Genomic DNA, 18,268 nt, shown 5'->3' on the forward strand with positions numbered 1-18,268 from the left:
TGAGAACATCTAGACCATGTTACAAAGGTGCCTTTCACACGCACTCAGTAAACATAAGGAAGAGGATTAATGAGAAGAAAAGCCTGATGCTCAGTAGCTGGTTTTCATCCCTGAGCTTTTGGCTGCATTAAGCCCGAGATGCTCTTTGATCTTGAATCGCACCACTAAGCTCGAACAAAAGAAAATCCTGCAGCTCAGACCTATTTTTGGAGTTTATAATATAAAGATGGGATTTCACATGTTTATTGGACCTTGTGATCTTTAGCCCCAAAATGTCTCATGCCATCACTTTGGGAAACGGCGCGATGCCTGCCACGGCTGTCAATGCCTTTGTTAAGACATATGTGGAGAATATTCCGAATTGCATAAGACGAGAGGAGACAAAAATCAGATCAGACAGCATCAGATGAGATCAGATCACTTCCGAACGGAGAGGAGATAATGTTGCTGTCAACCGCTGTGGCTGTTTAAGCTGTTTAGCATAATATGATTTAAAGATGATCCCACGTTGGCCCAAATGCACACGCTTCCGTGCCTCAGATACGCTGACAGAGACATGAATCATCAGGCCAAAGAGCCGTGGAAACGCCTTACCTGAGACGGATGCGAGACGCGCTTCGCGGCGAGGGAGGCGTCGGCACCGGGCAGTGGGAACGGAGGCGCTGGCGAAGTGACCGCCGCGCGCGAGCGAAACGCTCCTGAGCCGAGGTGCTGCACAAAGTGATGGAGCGGCAAAGACTACTGACATGAAAAGAAGCAGCAGTGAGTTTTAACATTTTAAAAAGCAGCACCTGCCAAACTGGGGGGTTGGAATAATGTGTCTCATCCAGCGTCTAGGCTGTAAAACATCAAAGAGGCCTAAGTCTTCAGGAGTCGGCTGAAATCTTTTTATAATCCTGGTCGAACATTTACGAAGCCAGAACAACCATCAACATGCTTTATGAGCGAATTAACAACAACCACAGTGCACTTCTGAGGTTAGAAGACTAACTCAGTGCTGTGCTACTAGAACTGTGACCTGTCGGCATCAGTCATCAGGTTTCTCGTCCTCTTAGTCACCGCCCCTGTTCTGAGCGTCATGCTGCTGCTTCATCAGGCCTGACGTCATACGTGTACAGTATAAAGCCTCTGTTGGCTTTACTGGGGCTACGGCAACGCTCTGAGCCTTAAACATTCTTTATTAGATAAGGGTTCATTGATCCCCTCGGGGAAATCGCGTTCTCTGCATTCGACCCATACCTTCAGGGAGATAGTGTCGAGTGTCTTGCTCAAGGACACACCTGGAATCAGCTGGGCTCAAAGTGGTGCGCTTCTGCCTGCCAGACCGATCCCCACCAGACCCCCCCCCAAAGTGAGAGTCTTAGGGCCCTGAAAGGAAAATGAACCCATCATGATCCACGGTCCACTGCAGTAGAACTTCTACTCCACAGGACCTAATGAAACATTCTGTCTTTGGATTCAAACCTTATTGACAATGACGTCTGTTTTGGTTATGTGACTGGTTTATTAATTAGCCGTTCCACAGCACACAGTGATTCAGGCTGCATCAATACTCTTACATAATCATCGTGGGGCTGGTTGGGTTCACACACGCTTTGCAAGCAGCAGGAACGAGGACCCCTCTGCTCCCAGTGCCCCTGAGCAAGGCGGTGGGTGTCGGTTCCGTAGCCTTTCATCCTGCCTCCCTATAACGGGTTCAAAGAGCACATCACAGCTGGCATTTATCCCCCTGCGCTACGAGACCAGCTAATGGTGTAGACTGTTTATGCCTTTTCAGACTCACAGGAGGCTTCAGCTCCGCGGTGGGGCTTGTTCTCCAGTTGCTGGGGCAGAGCAGGGTTATCAGTAACACGGGCAGTGTGACACTATCCGCTCCGACTATCAGTAAAGCTCAGCAGCACCATTGTGCCCAGAAGGCGGCGAGAGCCTCGATACCCTCCCCGAAAACCAAGAGAGCGACCGGAGACAAGATAACACGCGGGATAAGGAAGCGAGACGCTGCGATGTGAGGAAATTATTAGAGGGTTCAGTGGGACTTCACGTGGGTTTCAGAGGAATGATAACGATGCAGCGGAGAGAAAGGTGTGGGCAGGGTGTTTGAGAGGGAGAGATGGAGGTGCAACATGAGGGAGTTGGGAGTGAGCGGGGCGAAGAACAGAACCCTCCCCCCTTTAAGGCAGGAAACAGTGCAGTGCAGCTTCCAGCAACTCTGCTCAGTGCAGGAGTGGAGGGGGAGAGAGAGAGAGAGAGAGAGAGAGAGAGAGAGAGCGAGCGAGCGAGAGAGAGCGCAAAAAAGGAAGGAAGCTATGGAAAGAATTGTATACCTTCTATTTATAAACCTGAAACAGAACATTTGGATGGGCTGATGGAAAATAAGACAGATGGAAGAAGAAACGGAGTAAAAAGAAAGGCAGCAGATGAAAATGGAGGAACAGACAGAGGAGCTGCCAGTGGTCAGAGGCAGAATGAGAGGGGGAGTGGGATTGTGTTTGCCTTGACTGCGACAGGGAGTGAAGCAAAATCAGCCGACACAAGAAAGTGCAGCCGTCCAACATCATGCGACGCCACCTCTGCAGAGGCTTTGCTCTGGGGCTGCATGGATTTCAGCCCGTCTGCACAGCTGCACGCTCACGTTCACCGAATAATCAAGATTCAGGTTCCAAAAGGAAACAAAGGTTCAAAGCACAGCATGAAATGGCACAAACACAGGCGTCTCGTTAGAAAAGGGGAAATGAGGAAGGAAGTAAAATGCAAACTGCATCTGCAGTGAATGAGATGTAGTGTATCATATGACTGAAGGATGTGCTCGTCTTGGAGCCCAAGCACGGAGCTCCGTGCTGCAGATCAATCCGTCGGTCCTGCATTGTGTTTCACGCAGTGTTGGGTTTCAGAGCTGCAGCAGAAACATGGCAACATTGTCAAACTAGGTTTGAAACTGTAAACTGAAACCCGCTGGATTTGACAGAAGCAGCGCTTTATTACTCGACACCGGTTTGAATGTTTGTTGTGGAAATAACGTCATAATTTGAGCCAGTTGTTGCGTTGCCATGGACGACGGTGTCGGCTTCGCTGTGGGGTCGGATCATAAACGCAAGGCGAAAAGCTGGTGTTGGTGCACCGACAGCGCGGGGTCGCCCCCTGGTGGTGGAGATAGGAACTGCAGCTGCAGAGTCAAATACTGCATCAAGAACGTTGGTGAAAGAAATGAATGGATGTGTCCTTCCTACTGTGTGTGTATTTCTGTGATCCCCACATTCCCCAAATGCCTGTTCAGATATCACTACTGGATTTAATGCTACTGTTACAAGATGGATTAAACCTTTTTACTACAGATTAGCTGCAGCTCTATGTCCTGTAGATATTTAAGGCCTGTATAATAAGACAGAACAGTAGCAGCAGGCAAAACGTGTCTCAGTGTTGACACTGGCATCTGTTTCATGAACCTGTCCTCAAACTGACATACAACTTTAATGCTCATGACAGCTTAAGGTGCACACACACCTAAAAGCAGCAGCCACTCTCTGCTTCTGCTTCTAATGAATTTAATGACAAATTGTCATAAGCTTTTATAGTTATTTTCTTCTGTTGCGTAAAAGCAATCTATTTTTGTTTCTCCAGCGCAGAGGACTTCTTTAATCTTGCACCCTTCATCTTGTCTGATGAAAAGGTGAAGCCAGGATAAAACTAGATTCACAAAAAGGAGCGGCCGCGTGTTAGACTTCTGACACATTTGATGGATGAGGATGATTTGCACTGCAAGATGCACGGACGACACAGATGCAGATGTGTGCCGCTGTCCACTGCACCAGGAGAGACTCTAAAGGGACCAAACCCTGAAGTCAACGTGTCAATGTGACTGATTCCTCAAAGAAAATAAGGGTTGTGGTCAATGTGGACTCATATTTAAATCCCTTTTACCACATTGGTGATAAAAGTAGGAGTTCATGTACTGCAGTAGCATCAGATCCTAAAATAAGCATGAAAAGTACATTTAAACAGCATCGAGATGTGAAAAGCTCTTTTACAAGCCACTGTTTAGTTTCCTCCACAACTAAAGTTTTTATTGCTCTCAGACGCAGAGGAAGCGATGACTGGCAGGAGACCGGAGCTTCAGCCGGTGGAGGCTCCAAACCCAAGCACCCCCAAGAAGCTAACGAGAGGAAGAAACCAGGAGCCTCATTAATCAGCTCAGTCAGCGAGGCTCCTCACCAGCCCGCGCTTTATCAGCTGCTCACACCTGCCTCGACTCCAGCACAGCTGTTTGTAATCGGCATTAATCTGCCGCGCTCTCAACCTTCACACAAAAATGCCTCCGAATAACTATTTATGGTCACAAGCATCCTTCGTGACGCATCACAAAGAAGGTGTCACTGTTGGAGGATCGCAGAGACGGGTTTTTCCACCGAAGCTGCAGCAAAGCAGCAGAGCATGTGCAAAAACACACATTACGATGCATTGGACCAATATTTCTATGGTCTTGGAAGGAATCGAGAGTTGGGGCATGAATTATGTATATTCCACAGTAGCTGTGGCGGCCAAAGAAGGATCCATTCAAATCTCTGCGCTTCATGACTGTCTGCAGCGACATTTTAACAACACTCCTAACTCAGCAGACTTCAGACTCTTAAACTGAAAAGTTCACCTCTCTCACTCAGTACATTTCATCCTTGTAATGCTTCTAGTCATCGTTTTGTTCTCTTTTAATTGATCTTCCTCTTCTGCAACTCTGACAACCCTTCTCCTGAACATCACTTTACTTTCACGACCAGACCGCATCCTCACTCATGCTTTTGTTTCTCTGCGTGGAAAGAAACCGAACCGAGTCATCAGCTTATTCAGACGGGAGCAAATGTGCAGAGGTGTGAAAAGGCCTGATACAAAGTGACTCACGCCGTGCTTTGTCAAATGCACGTTCAGCAAATTGGTCTTAGGGCGTTTTCACACCTTGGTCAGTTACTGGACCTGTTTGACCGCTTCACCAGCGGATCCACATTTTATCCAGTAGCAGGATAAACCTGCTTGTTTCCCAACAATCCTCAACCTACTCACCACCAATTACATGGAGCAGCATGTTCAGAAGCTGCAGTAAGTGAAGGGATAGTTGTACATCAAATAGGAACGAGCCTCTGTCTTGATGCATTTTGGGACAGTTGCGTTTTGGTCAGTAAACGCTGGGCTCACTGCAAACGTGATAAAATATTACTGAAAGAAACAATGACTGAAGGAAAACCGCTCAGTATTTTGGACCCTGTGATTAACAACGTTGTCAGCAGAGATCATTTGAACACCGTGGGCGATTTGATAAATAGACTTATTTTTAATCATTTAATGACTCTGTAATTTATCATTGAATACATCAGCTCCATCATTTATCTTCGTCGTAATTATGCCCCAGCTTCCCCTACAGAGCTCAAGATAGTGCAGTGGATTATTATGTTTGTATTATTATACAAAAGTTTGATTGTTTGACTTGATTATCCAATTATAATTTAAATTCAATCCCCTTCAACTGTGAATGTTTTAAAAAAACATGAGAGAGCTGGGAGTCACATCTGGCGTTTGAGGAGGAGAGAGCACTTTGCTAAATCACAGATGAAGAACTTTAGAGCATCTTTCTGTCTCCTCCTCCTCTCTGGGGTTGGGGGTGGGCCAGATGACATTATTTATTATTTACAGTGGAAGCCAAGATTCATGTTCACCTTCTCAACATGCAACTACACAGACAAAGCAGCAGAGAAGAGGCTGTAGCTCTACTTTTAATTATGACTGAACATATTAGTGCATTAGGAACCATCGCTCTGTGTCATCACTAATAATTCAAACAAAATGATTGCTCACCTTTGTTGACAAAAGGGTAATTTGTCTTCGGCCCACATAACATTTTGCCCTGTCAGAAACAACCAGATCAACATTATTGGAATTTAAATACCAGCAAACAATTAAATATTAAAACACTTTGCAATGTTCAAATAGCTGTAGATGTGTTGATATGTGGTGATATCAATCCTAGTCTGTCCTCTGATAATTATTATGTCACTAATCTAATCATTAAACCCTCTGAGGAAACTGCAGCATCATTTATTACCTTGTCTACTAGATGGGTCATAAAGCCCCCAGTCCACTGCAGTGACATTATTAAATCCTTCCAAACACCTGACGCATGGATTAAATGTCAGCCATTTTTTTTTCTCTTTTTCCAACACGCCCTAAACGATACAATGGAGAGCGAAACAAAGGTTAGCACAGCAGCAACACACCCAAAACACATTGTGATACCAGAACAGAGGATGGAGCATGTGGTTTGTTCATGCAGCATTACTGAGATCTGTTGGTTGAATTAAACAAATCCTCATCTGTGTGTAATGTTAAAGTACTAATGTTAAAGTACTAATATATTGTGATGTTAGTCCTCTACACAAACAAGCTTACCACTCATGTAAAGTACTATGAAGAACGGTTCAGAAACAGGCCAGTTGCATGCATGCTGCCCCAGTGCATGCTGGGAGGGTTCCAACATGTCTGTTTCTGCAGTCACATGATCTGCACTCAAAATCATGCTGGGCGTGGACCTATTCAAAGTACAAGTAGCTTCCTACAGAATTAAATTACTCCTTAACTGATTTCTAAGAAAAGAATTGTTTATGTGAGAATGAGTTGGATTATTTTAGCTTGAAATCAGCCTATTTCGTGACTCCCCCCCAGAGGCCTGTTCAAATCTAAACAGCTTGACGTGTCCTCTCTTAGTACTGGAGAGCGATAACAGTGGGTGTGGAGGCCTGGGTGAGTCCCACTGAGGGGCAGGGCCTCTGAGTTTCAGGAAGACTATACCTGAGCGGCCGCCTGTCTGGATCCAGTGCACGAAGCGAAGCCCTGTGCGGCTCCACGTCAGAGGACAACATGCAGAGTAAGTCTGACTTTACCTCACACCTCAACACTGAACGAGAAAGTTAAGGGAAACACTCTGTCCAGTTTACTACAGATACAGTAGTTTGTTTTGACGAAGGGTCAGAAACAAGTAGAAAAAGAAAGTGGACACACTTTTCTACAAAATAAGAGATTCATCTACAGTAGCTCGCTTGGATTTAACTCTGAAGCTTAAATTAGAGTAACAGCTTTTGGTTGAGGTTGTTCAGAGTTGTTGACTTTAGCAGGTGCCGTGGAGCAGGCTGTCCTGACTTTCTGCATTCCTGACATAGCTCCTCGCTCATCTGGGCAGAACTGTGACGCACATCACTGACTCTAGCAAAAGATTTAGTTTCCTGATACTGAGTCTGATAAATCTTGAGGATGAAAGGTGGGATTTGTAGTCATGACTGCATCTATTGATCCTGTGTAGAAGTGATAATGACCACTTTCGACTGTCTGAGCATAATGAAAATGACCAACGTAAGTTTTTACAGATACGCTTTCTCTTGTTTGTTGTTAAATTCATAGCACCAACTGCCATTTCCACTAATTGCTACGTGACGAAGTGTTGACATTTCTGTCGCTCGTGTTTTCGTGTTCTCAAAACTCAAATGCAACAGTAGTGTGTGCGGTTTACAGTCCATCTCCTGTTGTCTGCGTGTCCAGAGCAAGTCAGTGAAGCGCAACTGCTTTGTGGAACTCCAAAAAAAGAGGCAACTCTCTTCATGACCTAATTCAGGAGCCATTACACCATTGTGTATTGTTTCTACTTCCTTGTTATTCAACATGTCCCAATAATGTACTGTCCACAGTTTTTGGACTTCACATATACTAGAAGGTGTTTACCTCTTTATCTCCTCCTTTTCCTCCAGGCATGACTTCTCCTAGAGGCCGCGTCCTCTCTGAGGACCAGTTCAGCTGCTCCATCTGTCTGGAGGTGTTCGTGGAGCCGGTTTCCACACCGTGCGGCCACAGCTTCTGCAAGGCCTGCCTGATGGGCTACTGGAATAACAGCAAGAAGTTCACCTGCCCCATGTGCAAAAAGACCTACAGCCAAAAGCCCGAGATGAGTGTCAACAGGGTCCTGGCAGAAATCTCCTCCCAGTTCCAGGGGCTGGTGATGAGCGGAGGCATGGGCGAAGGTGGAAGCATGTCAATGGGATCCACGCTGAGCCTGAGTCCAGACGCAGGCCACGGGGGCTTTTCAGGGGTGGAAACCGGGGAGTTCGCCCGCGATGGGGAGGTGCCATGTGATGCGTGTATTGGCAGGAAGTTAAAGGCACACAAGTCCTGCCTGAACTGTCCTGGCTCTTTCTGTGAGACCCACCTCAGAAATCATAAAAAGGTCAGTTTGTCTGTTATGCTTCATATCATGGCAAAAACCACTATACAAAAACAAAAAGTATTTTATTATATAGACAGTAATGTTTGACTGAATGCTATAGTGTAAGTTATATCAACCTTCCAGTTTCCTTTAGCAGTTTTTAGCTTTATTTAAACACATGCAACAAATTATGTAAATCTGAACCAAACCTCCAATAATTGTCATAGTTTTGATCCAATGCAAATCCGTGGCACTGGATGGATGTGGCACTTCCAACCACAGCTGCTTTACATGCGCCCGTCCAACTTCATGGCTCTCTCGCACCCACGCAGGCACAGTCTTCTCATCGTATGATCGAGCCCATTTTCCACGTGGAAGAGAAGGCCTGCAGGAAACACGCGCGCCTCATGGAGCTGTACTGCCGCACGGACCACGTCTGCATCTGCAAGGCCTGCGCAGATGTCACGCACAAGTCACACGACATCGTCCCCGTCGACCAGGAGTGGAGGAGGAAGATGGTGAGCGGTCACTTGTGTTTTCAGCAGGATTTGTCATAAAGCGTGTATCATTTATCGTCATTTTTGTGTGTTTTCTTACAAACCTGTGAGAATAAAGAGGGAGGGGGCTTTTACCTGGAACTGCTTTCTCACAACTGGTTCTTGGTCGTTACTAATTTTATTTATGCACGTTCCTCGTCATCCTTTCACAGAGTACTGTGGGAAAGAAGAGGTCTGAGCTCAAACATCTGATCAAGGAAAGGTCAAAGAAGCTTGAGGAGATCAAACAGTCCATAAAGGTGATCAAGGTAAGATCACTTAGAGGATCAGAACCTTCACAACCCTCCTGATCTTAGGGCCTTTATAAAAGTTTCAGTTTCAACTTTATTAACTTTGAATCAAATTTCAAAACTAACCTTTACTTTGTCATAAGCAAAATAATGAATAAGATCAGATTTTATTACATAATACTTTCATACTGCCTATGAAACTGCCCAGTATGCTAATTTATTTCACCTGTCATCATGTAGTTAATCAGTATGTGGCCATGTTGTAAAGCCTGAGTTTGCAGCGTGTTAAATATTTGCCCAGTCTGCTTTAATGCGCTCGCTTCCATGCACTGAAGCTCAGTTGCTTTATTTGCACTTCAAGCAGCTCTGTGATGCAGGCGGAGCCTGTTAAACGTGAGCGGGTCGCGGTTCAAGGGCACCGATGCAGACTGTGGAGCCTGAATCAGGCTTCCATAGCTGTCACACACTGCATGTAGTCTAACCAGTGTGACTGGCCTCACTGTTTACCTTTAGCACCACACGCCCTGTTTATTCACCTACAGCCTCATTTAAGGAAGCTGTGAGTGAATGTATGTGGAGACACACACTGACCTGTTGTAACATGAGATTTGGTCGAACTTTATGCAAACGTTATTATTAACGTTCTGTTGGCTCAGAAATGAAGCAAGGAAAACAAGCATGGGTTTGAATGCGTGTGCGTTTACAAACACCTGACCGCCCACGTGCACGTTGCCGTTGACTGACATTTATATAAATGATAAAAAGGATCCTTTTACGTTTTACACAAGAACAGTCAGAAAATCTAAAGGAAAGAAAAATAAACTGGGTATTAATTACTTTCAGTTGCTACACTTTTGTCTAGAAATACCAAACACAACACCTAAAACGAAAGCATAGGTTTCACGTGACACAGTAAGTGTTCCTGCATCTGACTGAGGGGAAAAAACCTGGTAATCCAGTTGTTCAGACTTCCTGTGAACCACTCTATTAAACCAGAGAGCTGAAACTCGACTCCATTCACAGGTTCATTTATTAGTCTAATTAGTTTTTAATTGTTTGACCTAAATCTCTCTCACCTTGAGAGACAACGGTATGTGGACAAACTCTCTCACAGCAAGGTGAGGCAAGAAGATCAGCAGGAACCAAAAACATTCGAAAAGTGAAACCCTAAAGTCTAAATGTTTTACTTCTTTTATTAAAGGCAAAATGCTTGGGTTAAAGGAAGGAGGGGGCAAATAGAGAGTGATATGTGTTATGATTTATTAGTAAGTTGGTTGAGTCCAGAGAGTTTGACCTGAAGCTTTCTGTGTCTAATGGACGTTTCCGTTAGACACAGAAAAGGTTTTCTTAACTTACTGTGTGTTGACGTCGGCTTTCTGTTTGGAAATTCCTAGATAACATGACTGAAACAGTTGCGGTTACATCTACTTGATAATATCTCCTCGGCCCCAGCTTTAAACACATAGTCTGGAGGCGTTTCACCTCAACCGTGGAGCGTGCGCCTTAACGCCCAGGCTGCCCCTCTGTCTGCAGGCCGGCGCCCAGAAGGAGCTGGAGGAGAGCTGGCAGGTGTACGCCGAGCTGCAGCGCCTGGTGGAGCAGAGCCAGGCGGAGCTGGTGGAGCTGATCGCCACCCGGCAGCGCGAGGCCGAGCGCCACGCTCAGGAGCTGGCCCGGGGTCTGGAGAACGAGCTCAGCCAGCTGAGGCGCAGGAGCAACGAGCTGGACGCCCACGCCGAGCGCCAGGACAAGGTGGTGTTCCTGCAGGTAACGCCGGATGCGGCGCTCGAGTCGAAAGCAAATCTTCTTCTCAAAGCGACGGTGTTTAGTTGGTTAATGATCAGGTGGATGAGCATGGTTGCACCAGCTGCGCGTTAGCAGCACGACATCAAAGCGCGTATGCAGAGCCAGCTGCTGTGGAAGCGCTCCCCTGCGTGTTCATCCTGGGCTGTTTATGGAGCTACAGTAAATGTTAATTCTCACGCACATGAAAGACGCCTTTGAAGTCGCTGATGCAGACTTTCCAGATAGAACGAGAACACAAGCAAAACCGAGCTTAATGAGGGAAGTCGGGCAACTGGACTAACAGAGACCGCGAGCAAATCTGTGTCCGACCGGTGTCGGAAGCTTTTTTGTTCCATCAAAAGGCAGCGCTGATGTTCTCACCATCCCAGCGCCTGTCAGTACTCTGAGTTCCACCTCAACAACGTATTTAATGTGTCTGCTTCCATTTTGATTCCCCTGAGGGGTCATTAAATTTTCATTTCATCTTACCTCCTCTAACCTTTCTCTTCCGCTTCCTGTAGAAGCTGGCAAAGCTCTCACCCCCGCCGGAGCCCACTGATTGGTCAGCGGTCAGCATCAACACTGACCTCTACCTGGGAACCATCCGCTCGTCTGTCAGCAGCCTCATAGACAAGTTCCAGGAGGAGCTTAAGAGACTGTACGGGAAAGGTGAGGGCCAAAGAGACCGTGCTTTGATTTGTTGAAGACTTAATTCATCCTTAAAGTGATGCATTTAGTTTGTTTGTGTCATTTGTAATATGTGCAAAGTACAGGAACTCTTCTTAATATGTATTTTATTCATGGGAAACTGAAAGAGTGATGACCTGTAACCCCCAGCGTGTGTGGATTAATTATGTAACGTTACAGTAAAACCCATCGTCTCATGTCCAGTGTTGACCGCGCTTCCTGTGCACAACAGCAGATACTGTATGTAGGTCACTGTACGAGCACACGGAAATAGCCAAGTGAGTCAGCGTTGCACCATACTCACACATTCACACACGCAAGATGGTGGGACAGATGGCGGCAGTGTTGATGCCACTTGGAACCCGTTGAGAGGCAGCTGAGTTGACTGACAGCAGCAAATGTCTTGAGCGGTTCTGGATTAGACCCACATATTCATCACCACGTGTATCGTCTGCTTTGGTTTTTATTCTTTGGCCGAGTTCTGCATTAACTCTCTCTCATCCTCTGTCTTTGTCTCAGAGCTCCGAAAGGTGCAGAACTACTCAAGTGAGTATCGCTTTTAATTGTGCCTTATGACATGTTTCTTGTGAACAGGCATGACTCTGGATATAATTCTAGATTCAGTGCTGAGATATTTGAGGGCAACAGTGGTACAGTGCAGCGGGCGCCCATCACCCCACTGGATGGTGATGCATGGCCTGACTAATCCCTTGTCATGTGTTGAAGTGTCCCTGGACAAAACATGAACTCTGTCCAGGGATGCAAACGGAGCAGGTTTGCTGTGGTGACACCTAATGAGAAAAAACGAAAAGATAAAGGTTCAGTGATAAGACATGTAGTTACCTGAAAGTACCTAAAGTCCAATTTTATATTACTGACTTACTTCATTCAAAAACGAACTTGATTTTCTGTACAATCAGTTTGATGAGGTATCATCACTTCAGAATAAGTAGCAACGTGCAACTTGGGAATTCATAACAGTTCACCTGAGGAGTGATCATAGCCTCAGTCGACACTATTATGTTTACAAAGAAAATGTATTCATGTTAATGATGATTCCAAACTCTTGTGTTCAGGTGAGGTGATTTTGGATTCTTCCACGGCCCAGAGGAGCCTGGTCGTGTCCGATGACGGTTACCAGGTGAAGTACGAAGAGCGGAAGGTCTCCCACTCCGAGGGCCCCAAACGCTTCAGTCCTGCCATATTTGTCCTGGGCCGAGAAGGCATCAGCTCCGGACGCCACTACTGGGAGGTGGACGTGAGCCGTAAGACGGCATGGACGCTCGGCGTCACCCGCGCTTCAGCCAATCGCAAGGGTGAGATCAAGCTGAGCCCCGAGGGCGGATACTGGTGCCTGTGGCTGAAGAACGGGGCCATAAAGGCGCTGGCGTCGGCCCGTCTGCCTCTCATGCTGCCGTCCCACCCCGGCAAAGTGGGAATCTACCTGGACTACGATGGAGGCCAGGTTTCCTTCTATGATGTGAAGGCGCGTTTGCATATCTACACCTTCATCGATACGTTCAATGAGAGCCTGTACCCAATCTTCAGCCCCTGTCTCAACCAGGATGGGAGGAATTCTGCTCCTCTCATTATAACCCCAGTTAAACACTCCTGAGACAGTCAGGAAGCATTAAGAGAAGCTTCCACAGACTAACAAGAGCTTTGATAGCAACTACTCAGTAGATGTTCCAGTCCAATCTCCAGCTCTAGATCGATGGATGAAAACTACCCACTATCAACTATTACTGGATTCCCTCCAGTTACAGTAAATCACTAACATGCCGTCCCCACACACAGTGACAGAAACCAATGTTGAGGGAAACCAAAGTCTACTGTGACTATGAAATACAAGTGCATACTCTAAAGTGATGTCATGTAAACACTCTGCTTAAATGCTGATCGAAAAGGTCTAGAAATATTTGTTCTATGACTTGACATACGTTATTTGAATGACGCTTTATTTCTTCCACCTTTCTTACTGTGTAAGTGTTCTAACTGTAGCTAATAAGGTTTTGGGACGTCATTGTAATTTTGCTAATGAAACTAGATGAAATTTGTACAGAAGTTGTTAACATCTTCAACCTAGCTGTTTCAATTAACCTGCTGTATTTTTGTATCATATGTTTGAATGTGTAACTTCTTTCTAAAGGCTAAATAAATAAAGATGATTACTGTAATTGATTTTTATGTAGTGAATGTTTTATTGGTGTATGCTCATAGTAATTTGAAATAAAAAAAATAAAAAAAGGGGTTAAGGTCTTTCCTCCTGGAGCTCTAAGGGACATGACCGTTGAGTATAAATTTGTCACGGGGGTAAAAGGAGAGCAAGTGAGGGGATATTTTGGGCGTGAGGTGTTTGTTAGTGTGGGGACACTGGGGGTGGACGTGGTTACAGCCAGTCTCATGTGTCAGTGCACAGCAGAGGCTCGAGGCAGCTGCTCTCTGGTGAGTGTCCCCAAACCTCAGCTCTTCTGTTGCCGCTGTTTTAATTTTCGTCCTGTCACAGCTGCTTTTCGTTGCAATGGTGCAGATCTCTTCGGGGAGTGTTGTTATGTTTTGTAGGTTTAAAAATATACAGTATGTGCTCTTTAAATGCTGTGGCAAAAGAAAAGGTGTTTTGGTGCAGCTGAGGCAGATTCGCGCAGATACCTAAATCATATTAAATCATATTAGATGTCTCGCTTTACAATGTACAGTATATAAATATATTTATTTGCATGTTTAATGGCCTAGAGCCTAAAGCTTTATGCTTTGCAGATCACTAGACCAATACTAGGCCTCAAGCAGGGAGCTGCTCACACACTTAGCTACAGTACTCACAGAAAATCACAGAAACGTACAGTCAAATAATGGTATGTTTAAATGTCTGAAACTCACCGCCCAAAGAGAAAAAAGGGCCCCTGCTTCCAAATAAGAAGGTTGTGTTCAAAAATTGAAATATTAATAAAGTATAATAAATATACATATAAATTAGTAATAATTTAGCATTGTTATATATACAATATAGCATTGTAGCTTTGCTTTGTAGCTGTGCATGCAAATATTGCAAATAAAGTCACGCCATCTAACCCTAGCAACCTCAATATCACAGCAGGTTTGATGTCCCATTCAAAGGCTGGTAGCTTGTGCTGAAAATGACCCTCCCTCTCCGCCGTGTAGGAATGGCCACCACTGGGAACCTTTCTGAAGAGCAGGTGCACTGCTCCATTTGTCTGGACGTCTTCACGAACCCTGTATCCATTCCCTGTGGGCACAACTTCTGCCAGAGCTGCATCCTGGGATACTGGAAAACCAGCCCCTTGTATCAGTGTCCGATGTGCAAGAAGTCCTTCCACAAAAGGCCTGACATTAGCGTCAACACGGTGCTGAGGGAAATTGCAGAGCAGTTCAAGGAGATCAGGGTTAGAGGTGTGGAAGGAAAGGTGAGCAAAGAGGCCGAGGGGCAGGAAAAGAAGTTTACAATGGAAAGGAAGAAACAGGACGATGAAGAGAGACTTCTGGAGCAAGACCAGCGGCAGCAGCTTCTGGGAGAGCTGAGGCAGAAACAAGAGGTTGAGAGGAAAAAGACGGAGGGGTTAAAGGAGAGTCCAGGAGGTGGGTCAGCGCAAGAGGATTTACCACCATTACTCCGAACGCTCCCAAGCCCCCAAACCTCTCCTCCACCATCACCGATGTTCAAGGCCACCTCCCACCCAGCAGCTCAGGACGCTGCAATGCTGCTGCCCCAAACATCAGCCTCAGCCACACATCAAATCCCTGCCGCTCCATCGCCTCAACCCTCGCCTTCAACTCCGACCTTTGCACTGCCTCCTCCGTCCTGGGAGGAGGTTTTGTGTGACGTCTGCCTCGGGGAAGGTCGCCCCAAAGCCATCAAATCGTGCCTGGTTTGCCTGACGTCCTACTGCGAGGAGCATCTGAAATCCCACGCCGCCAGGTTCACCAAGCACAAGCTAATGGAGCCCGTAGCCAACATGGAAGACAGGATGTGCCCGAAGCATGAAAGACTCCTGGAGCTGTTCTGTAAGAAGGACCAGATGTGCGTTTGTGTGCTCTGCACTGAGACGGACCACAGGGCGCACTACACCGTCCCCGTGGAGCGGGAATGGACAGAGAAAAAGGTGCAAGCACTAGTCCTTGATTGAATGTACAGGAAAAAGTTACATTCAAAAGAAAGCAGGCTTTCTCAAAATGATATGTTTCTGAGGTGCAACATGGACACAAAGATAGTTTCTGATGTTTCTGAAGGTAGTGTTTCATACAGGGCAGTGTAAAACCACAGCCACCACCGCTGCTGCATCTGTGTCTACACAGTCTATAGTGCACTCACATCAAAGCCCAGTATATTCTGTGATTACGTTAAACAAACCTTATTAATACTGTAGGATGTAACAGTGCACAGTAGTAATAGTGCAACAGTATTGCTCCTGCACAACTAAAGCCCACTCAGGAACAAATATGTTTTGAAACCTTCTGTCCGTAGATTTAGATTTACCAGTGAGGGCTTCAGGGTGGATCCCTCACAATAAATGCTGCGTTAAAAGTCCAGGAGAGACAAACACATTAAAACAAAAGTAGACTTTTCCACTAGAGTGCACTATTGATTTTGTATTGTTATTGCTACGTGCATTTTCTATGGCAGAAAAATATCAGATAACCAAGAACATAAATCTGAATGACAACATAAGACATAGTGGCTTTTAGTGAAATGTGATCACTGATAAAAACAAGGTGAGGAATGAATAACATTATTATCCTTGTACATCTTTAAGTCTGTACATGTCATCAGACTTATTTATACGACATGCTGTTGTGCAGGCGCTGCTGAAGAGAACAGGAATAGACGTTCAACAGATGATCCAGGACAGAGTGAAGAAAGTGGAGGAGATCAAACACTCTGTGGAGCTCAACAAAGTGAGTCCTCGCGGAAGCAAACAAACTCACAAACAGCTTCTTACAAGCATCATGGTTCAATTTAGGCCTCATTGTTTTTGACTTGCATTTTTAGGCCAGTTCTCAGAGAGAGATTGAGGAGAGCATGCAGGTCTACTCCGAGCTGGTGCGCTCCATCCAGAGAACTCAGGCCGAGCTGGTCTTGGCCATAGAGGACAAGCAGAGGCAGACGGAGCGCTGGGCAGAAGGCCTCATCGCGGAGCTGGAGCTGGAAATCACTGAGCTGAGGAGCAGGAACTCAGCCTTGGAACACGTGTCCCGGGCCGACCACATCCACTTCCTAAAGGTGCCTGCACATCATCGGCGCCGTGTCAACACTGACCTCTAGAGTTTGTAAGGTACATTACACACGTATCCATTTGCTGTGCTGCATCTCTCTGCAGAGCTTCCCAGCCCTCAGCACTCCTCCATCCGTTAAGGACTGGACTGAGACCAGTGTTCCCACGGACATGTGCATAGGCATGATCAGGAGATCCGTGTCCAAACTGGAGGCAACGTTAAATGAAATGATCGACAAACTGGCTGAAAGCGGTGGGGTTTACAGCATATGTTTCCAATATTTTGGTTTTGACATCAGAACATCATCATAAAACCTAAATAGTGTTGTTTTTTTATATTTAGAGATTCAAAAGATTGTGAAATACGCAGGTAACCATTTTTAATTATTATTAGACAATTATTATATTATTAGAATTTGGTTTCATTAAATCGCCATCTCAAAAGGCAAAACAAAATAAACTGCTACGTTTATTTATGCAGTGGACGTCACCCTGGACCCCGACACAGCCAATCCATGGCTGCAGCTTTCTCAGGACAGACATCAGGTGAGACACCTGGGGGCGTGGCAGGACCTCCCCGATCACCCCGACCGCTTCGACACGGTGGTCATCGTCCTGGGCCGCGAAGGCTTCGCCTCCGGGAGACATTACTGGGAGGTGCAGGTCGGCGAAAAGGACGACTGGTACCTGGGAGTGGCCAAGGCGTCGGTCAACAGGAAGGGGAGGATCTCGGTGAGCACCACTCAGGGCTACTGGGCTCTGGCCATGAAGAAGGACCAAGGCTACCGCGCGTCAACGTCCCCGCCTTCACAGCTCCGCCTGGAGCGCAGGCTCAGGCGAGTGGGCGTGTACGTGGACCACGAGGAAGGCCAAGTGTCCTTTTACGACATGAGGGCCCGCACGCATATTTACACGTTCAGGGACACGTTCACAGAAAAGATTCTGCCCTTCTTCTACCTGTACTGCTGCGACAAGGCCTCCGACACCATCGCAATCTGTGCTGTGAACGAGAAAGGCGTCATCAGACAAAGCTAAGGACGTGTTTCCACTTCCCGAAGCAGAAACTGACTTTTACTGTGGCAGTGACCGTCGGATGCTGTACATTTAAATAATTAATTCATATCAGACTATGAGACTTTTACCACGTGTTAATGGGACTATATGACAATCTGTACAGTATAGGTTAGCTTAGCTCAGGCTAAGGACATGTAGAGGGGTGAAAGCACTAGCTGGCCTCTGTCCAAAGGGTGAACTAGCAATAAACATAGCAACATGAACCTGCATCTCTACATAAACACTGGCTGGTGGTACAGTAGCTTTGTATTTACCCCCAAACATGAGACGAGTCTGAACTTTCTCATATAACAACCATCAGCAGGTGTTGTAACTCCAAGCAGCCCGTTTCAGAGAAGGAACTGCTCCATATAATTTGCATGGTAACGTCGTGTGAGTGGCCTGTGACTAATGTGGTAACATGATAACAATAAATGCCTCAAATTCTCAGACATGTGCCCGTTTGTGCTGCTGTGCAGTCTAGGTTTCATTTCAGGC

At 46.1% G+C, this 18,268-nt stretch overlaps 1 protein-coding gene and 1 long non-coding RNA gene across 2 annotated transcripts in view; one reads left to right on the forward strand and one right to left on the reverse strand.

The window, feature by feature from the left end:
* The window catches only part of LOC129603832 (uncharacterized), a 34,353-nt gene extending 27,814 nt beyond the window's left edge, over window positions 1–6,539 (reverse strand). The window contains exons 1-3 of the long non-coding RNA XR_008694061.1: window positions 6,430–6,539; window positions 6,086–6,206; window positions 5,839–5,887 (exon numbers count right to left, since the gene is read on the reverse strand). This is a non-coding gene — a long non-coding RNA (uncharacterized LOC129603832). The remainder of the gene's footprint in view (window positions 1–5,838; window positions 5,888–6,085; window positions 6,207–6,429) is intronic.
* A 207-nt stretch (window positions 6,540–6,746) lies between these two features.
* Window positions 6,747–18,220, forward strand: LOC114867180 (uncharacterized). The gene is made up of 14 exons (XM_029169632.3): window positions 6,747–6,904; window positions 7,779–8,251; window positions 8,563–8,748; window positions 8,940–9,035; window positions 10,551–10,784; window positions 11,324–11,471; window positions 12,009–12,035; window positions 12,566–13,101; window positions 14,612–15,607; window positions 16,305–16,400; window positions 16,495–16,725; window positions 16,823–16,970; window positions 17,061–17,087; window positions 17,199–18,220. The coding sequence occupies exons 1-14, from the start codon at window positions 6,898–6,900 to the stop codon at window positions 17,750–17,752; spliced, it is 3,759 nt and encodes a 1,252-aa protein (XP_029025465.1). The 5' UTR covers window positions 6,747–6,897; the 3' UTR covers window positions 17,753–18,220.
* The last annotated feature ends 48 nt before the right edge of the window (window positions 18,221–18,268 follow it).

Source organism: Betta splendens, chromosome 2 (assembly GCF_900634795.4).
Source record: "Betta splendens chromosome 2, fBetSpl5.4, whole genome shotgun sequence".
Classification (NCBI taxonomy): domain Eukaryota; kingdom Metazoa; phylum Chordata; class Actinopteri; order Anabantiformes; family Osphronemidae; genus Betta; species Betta splendens.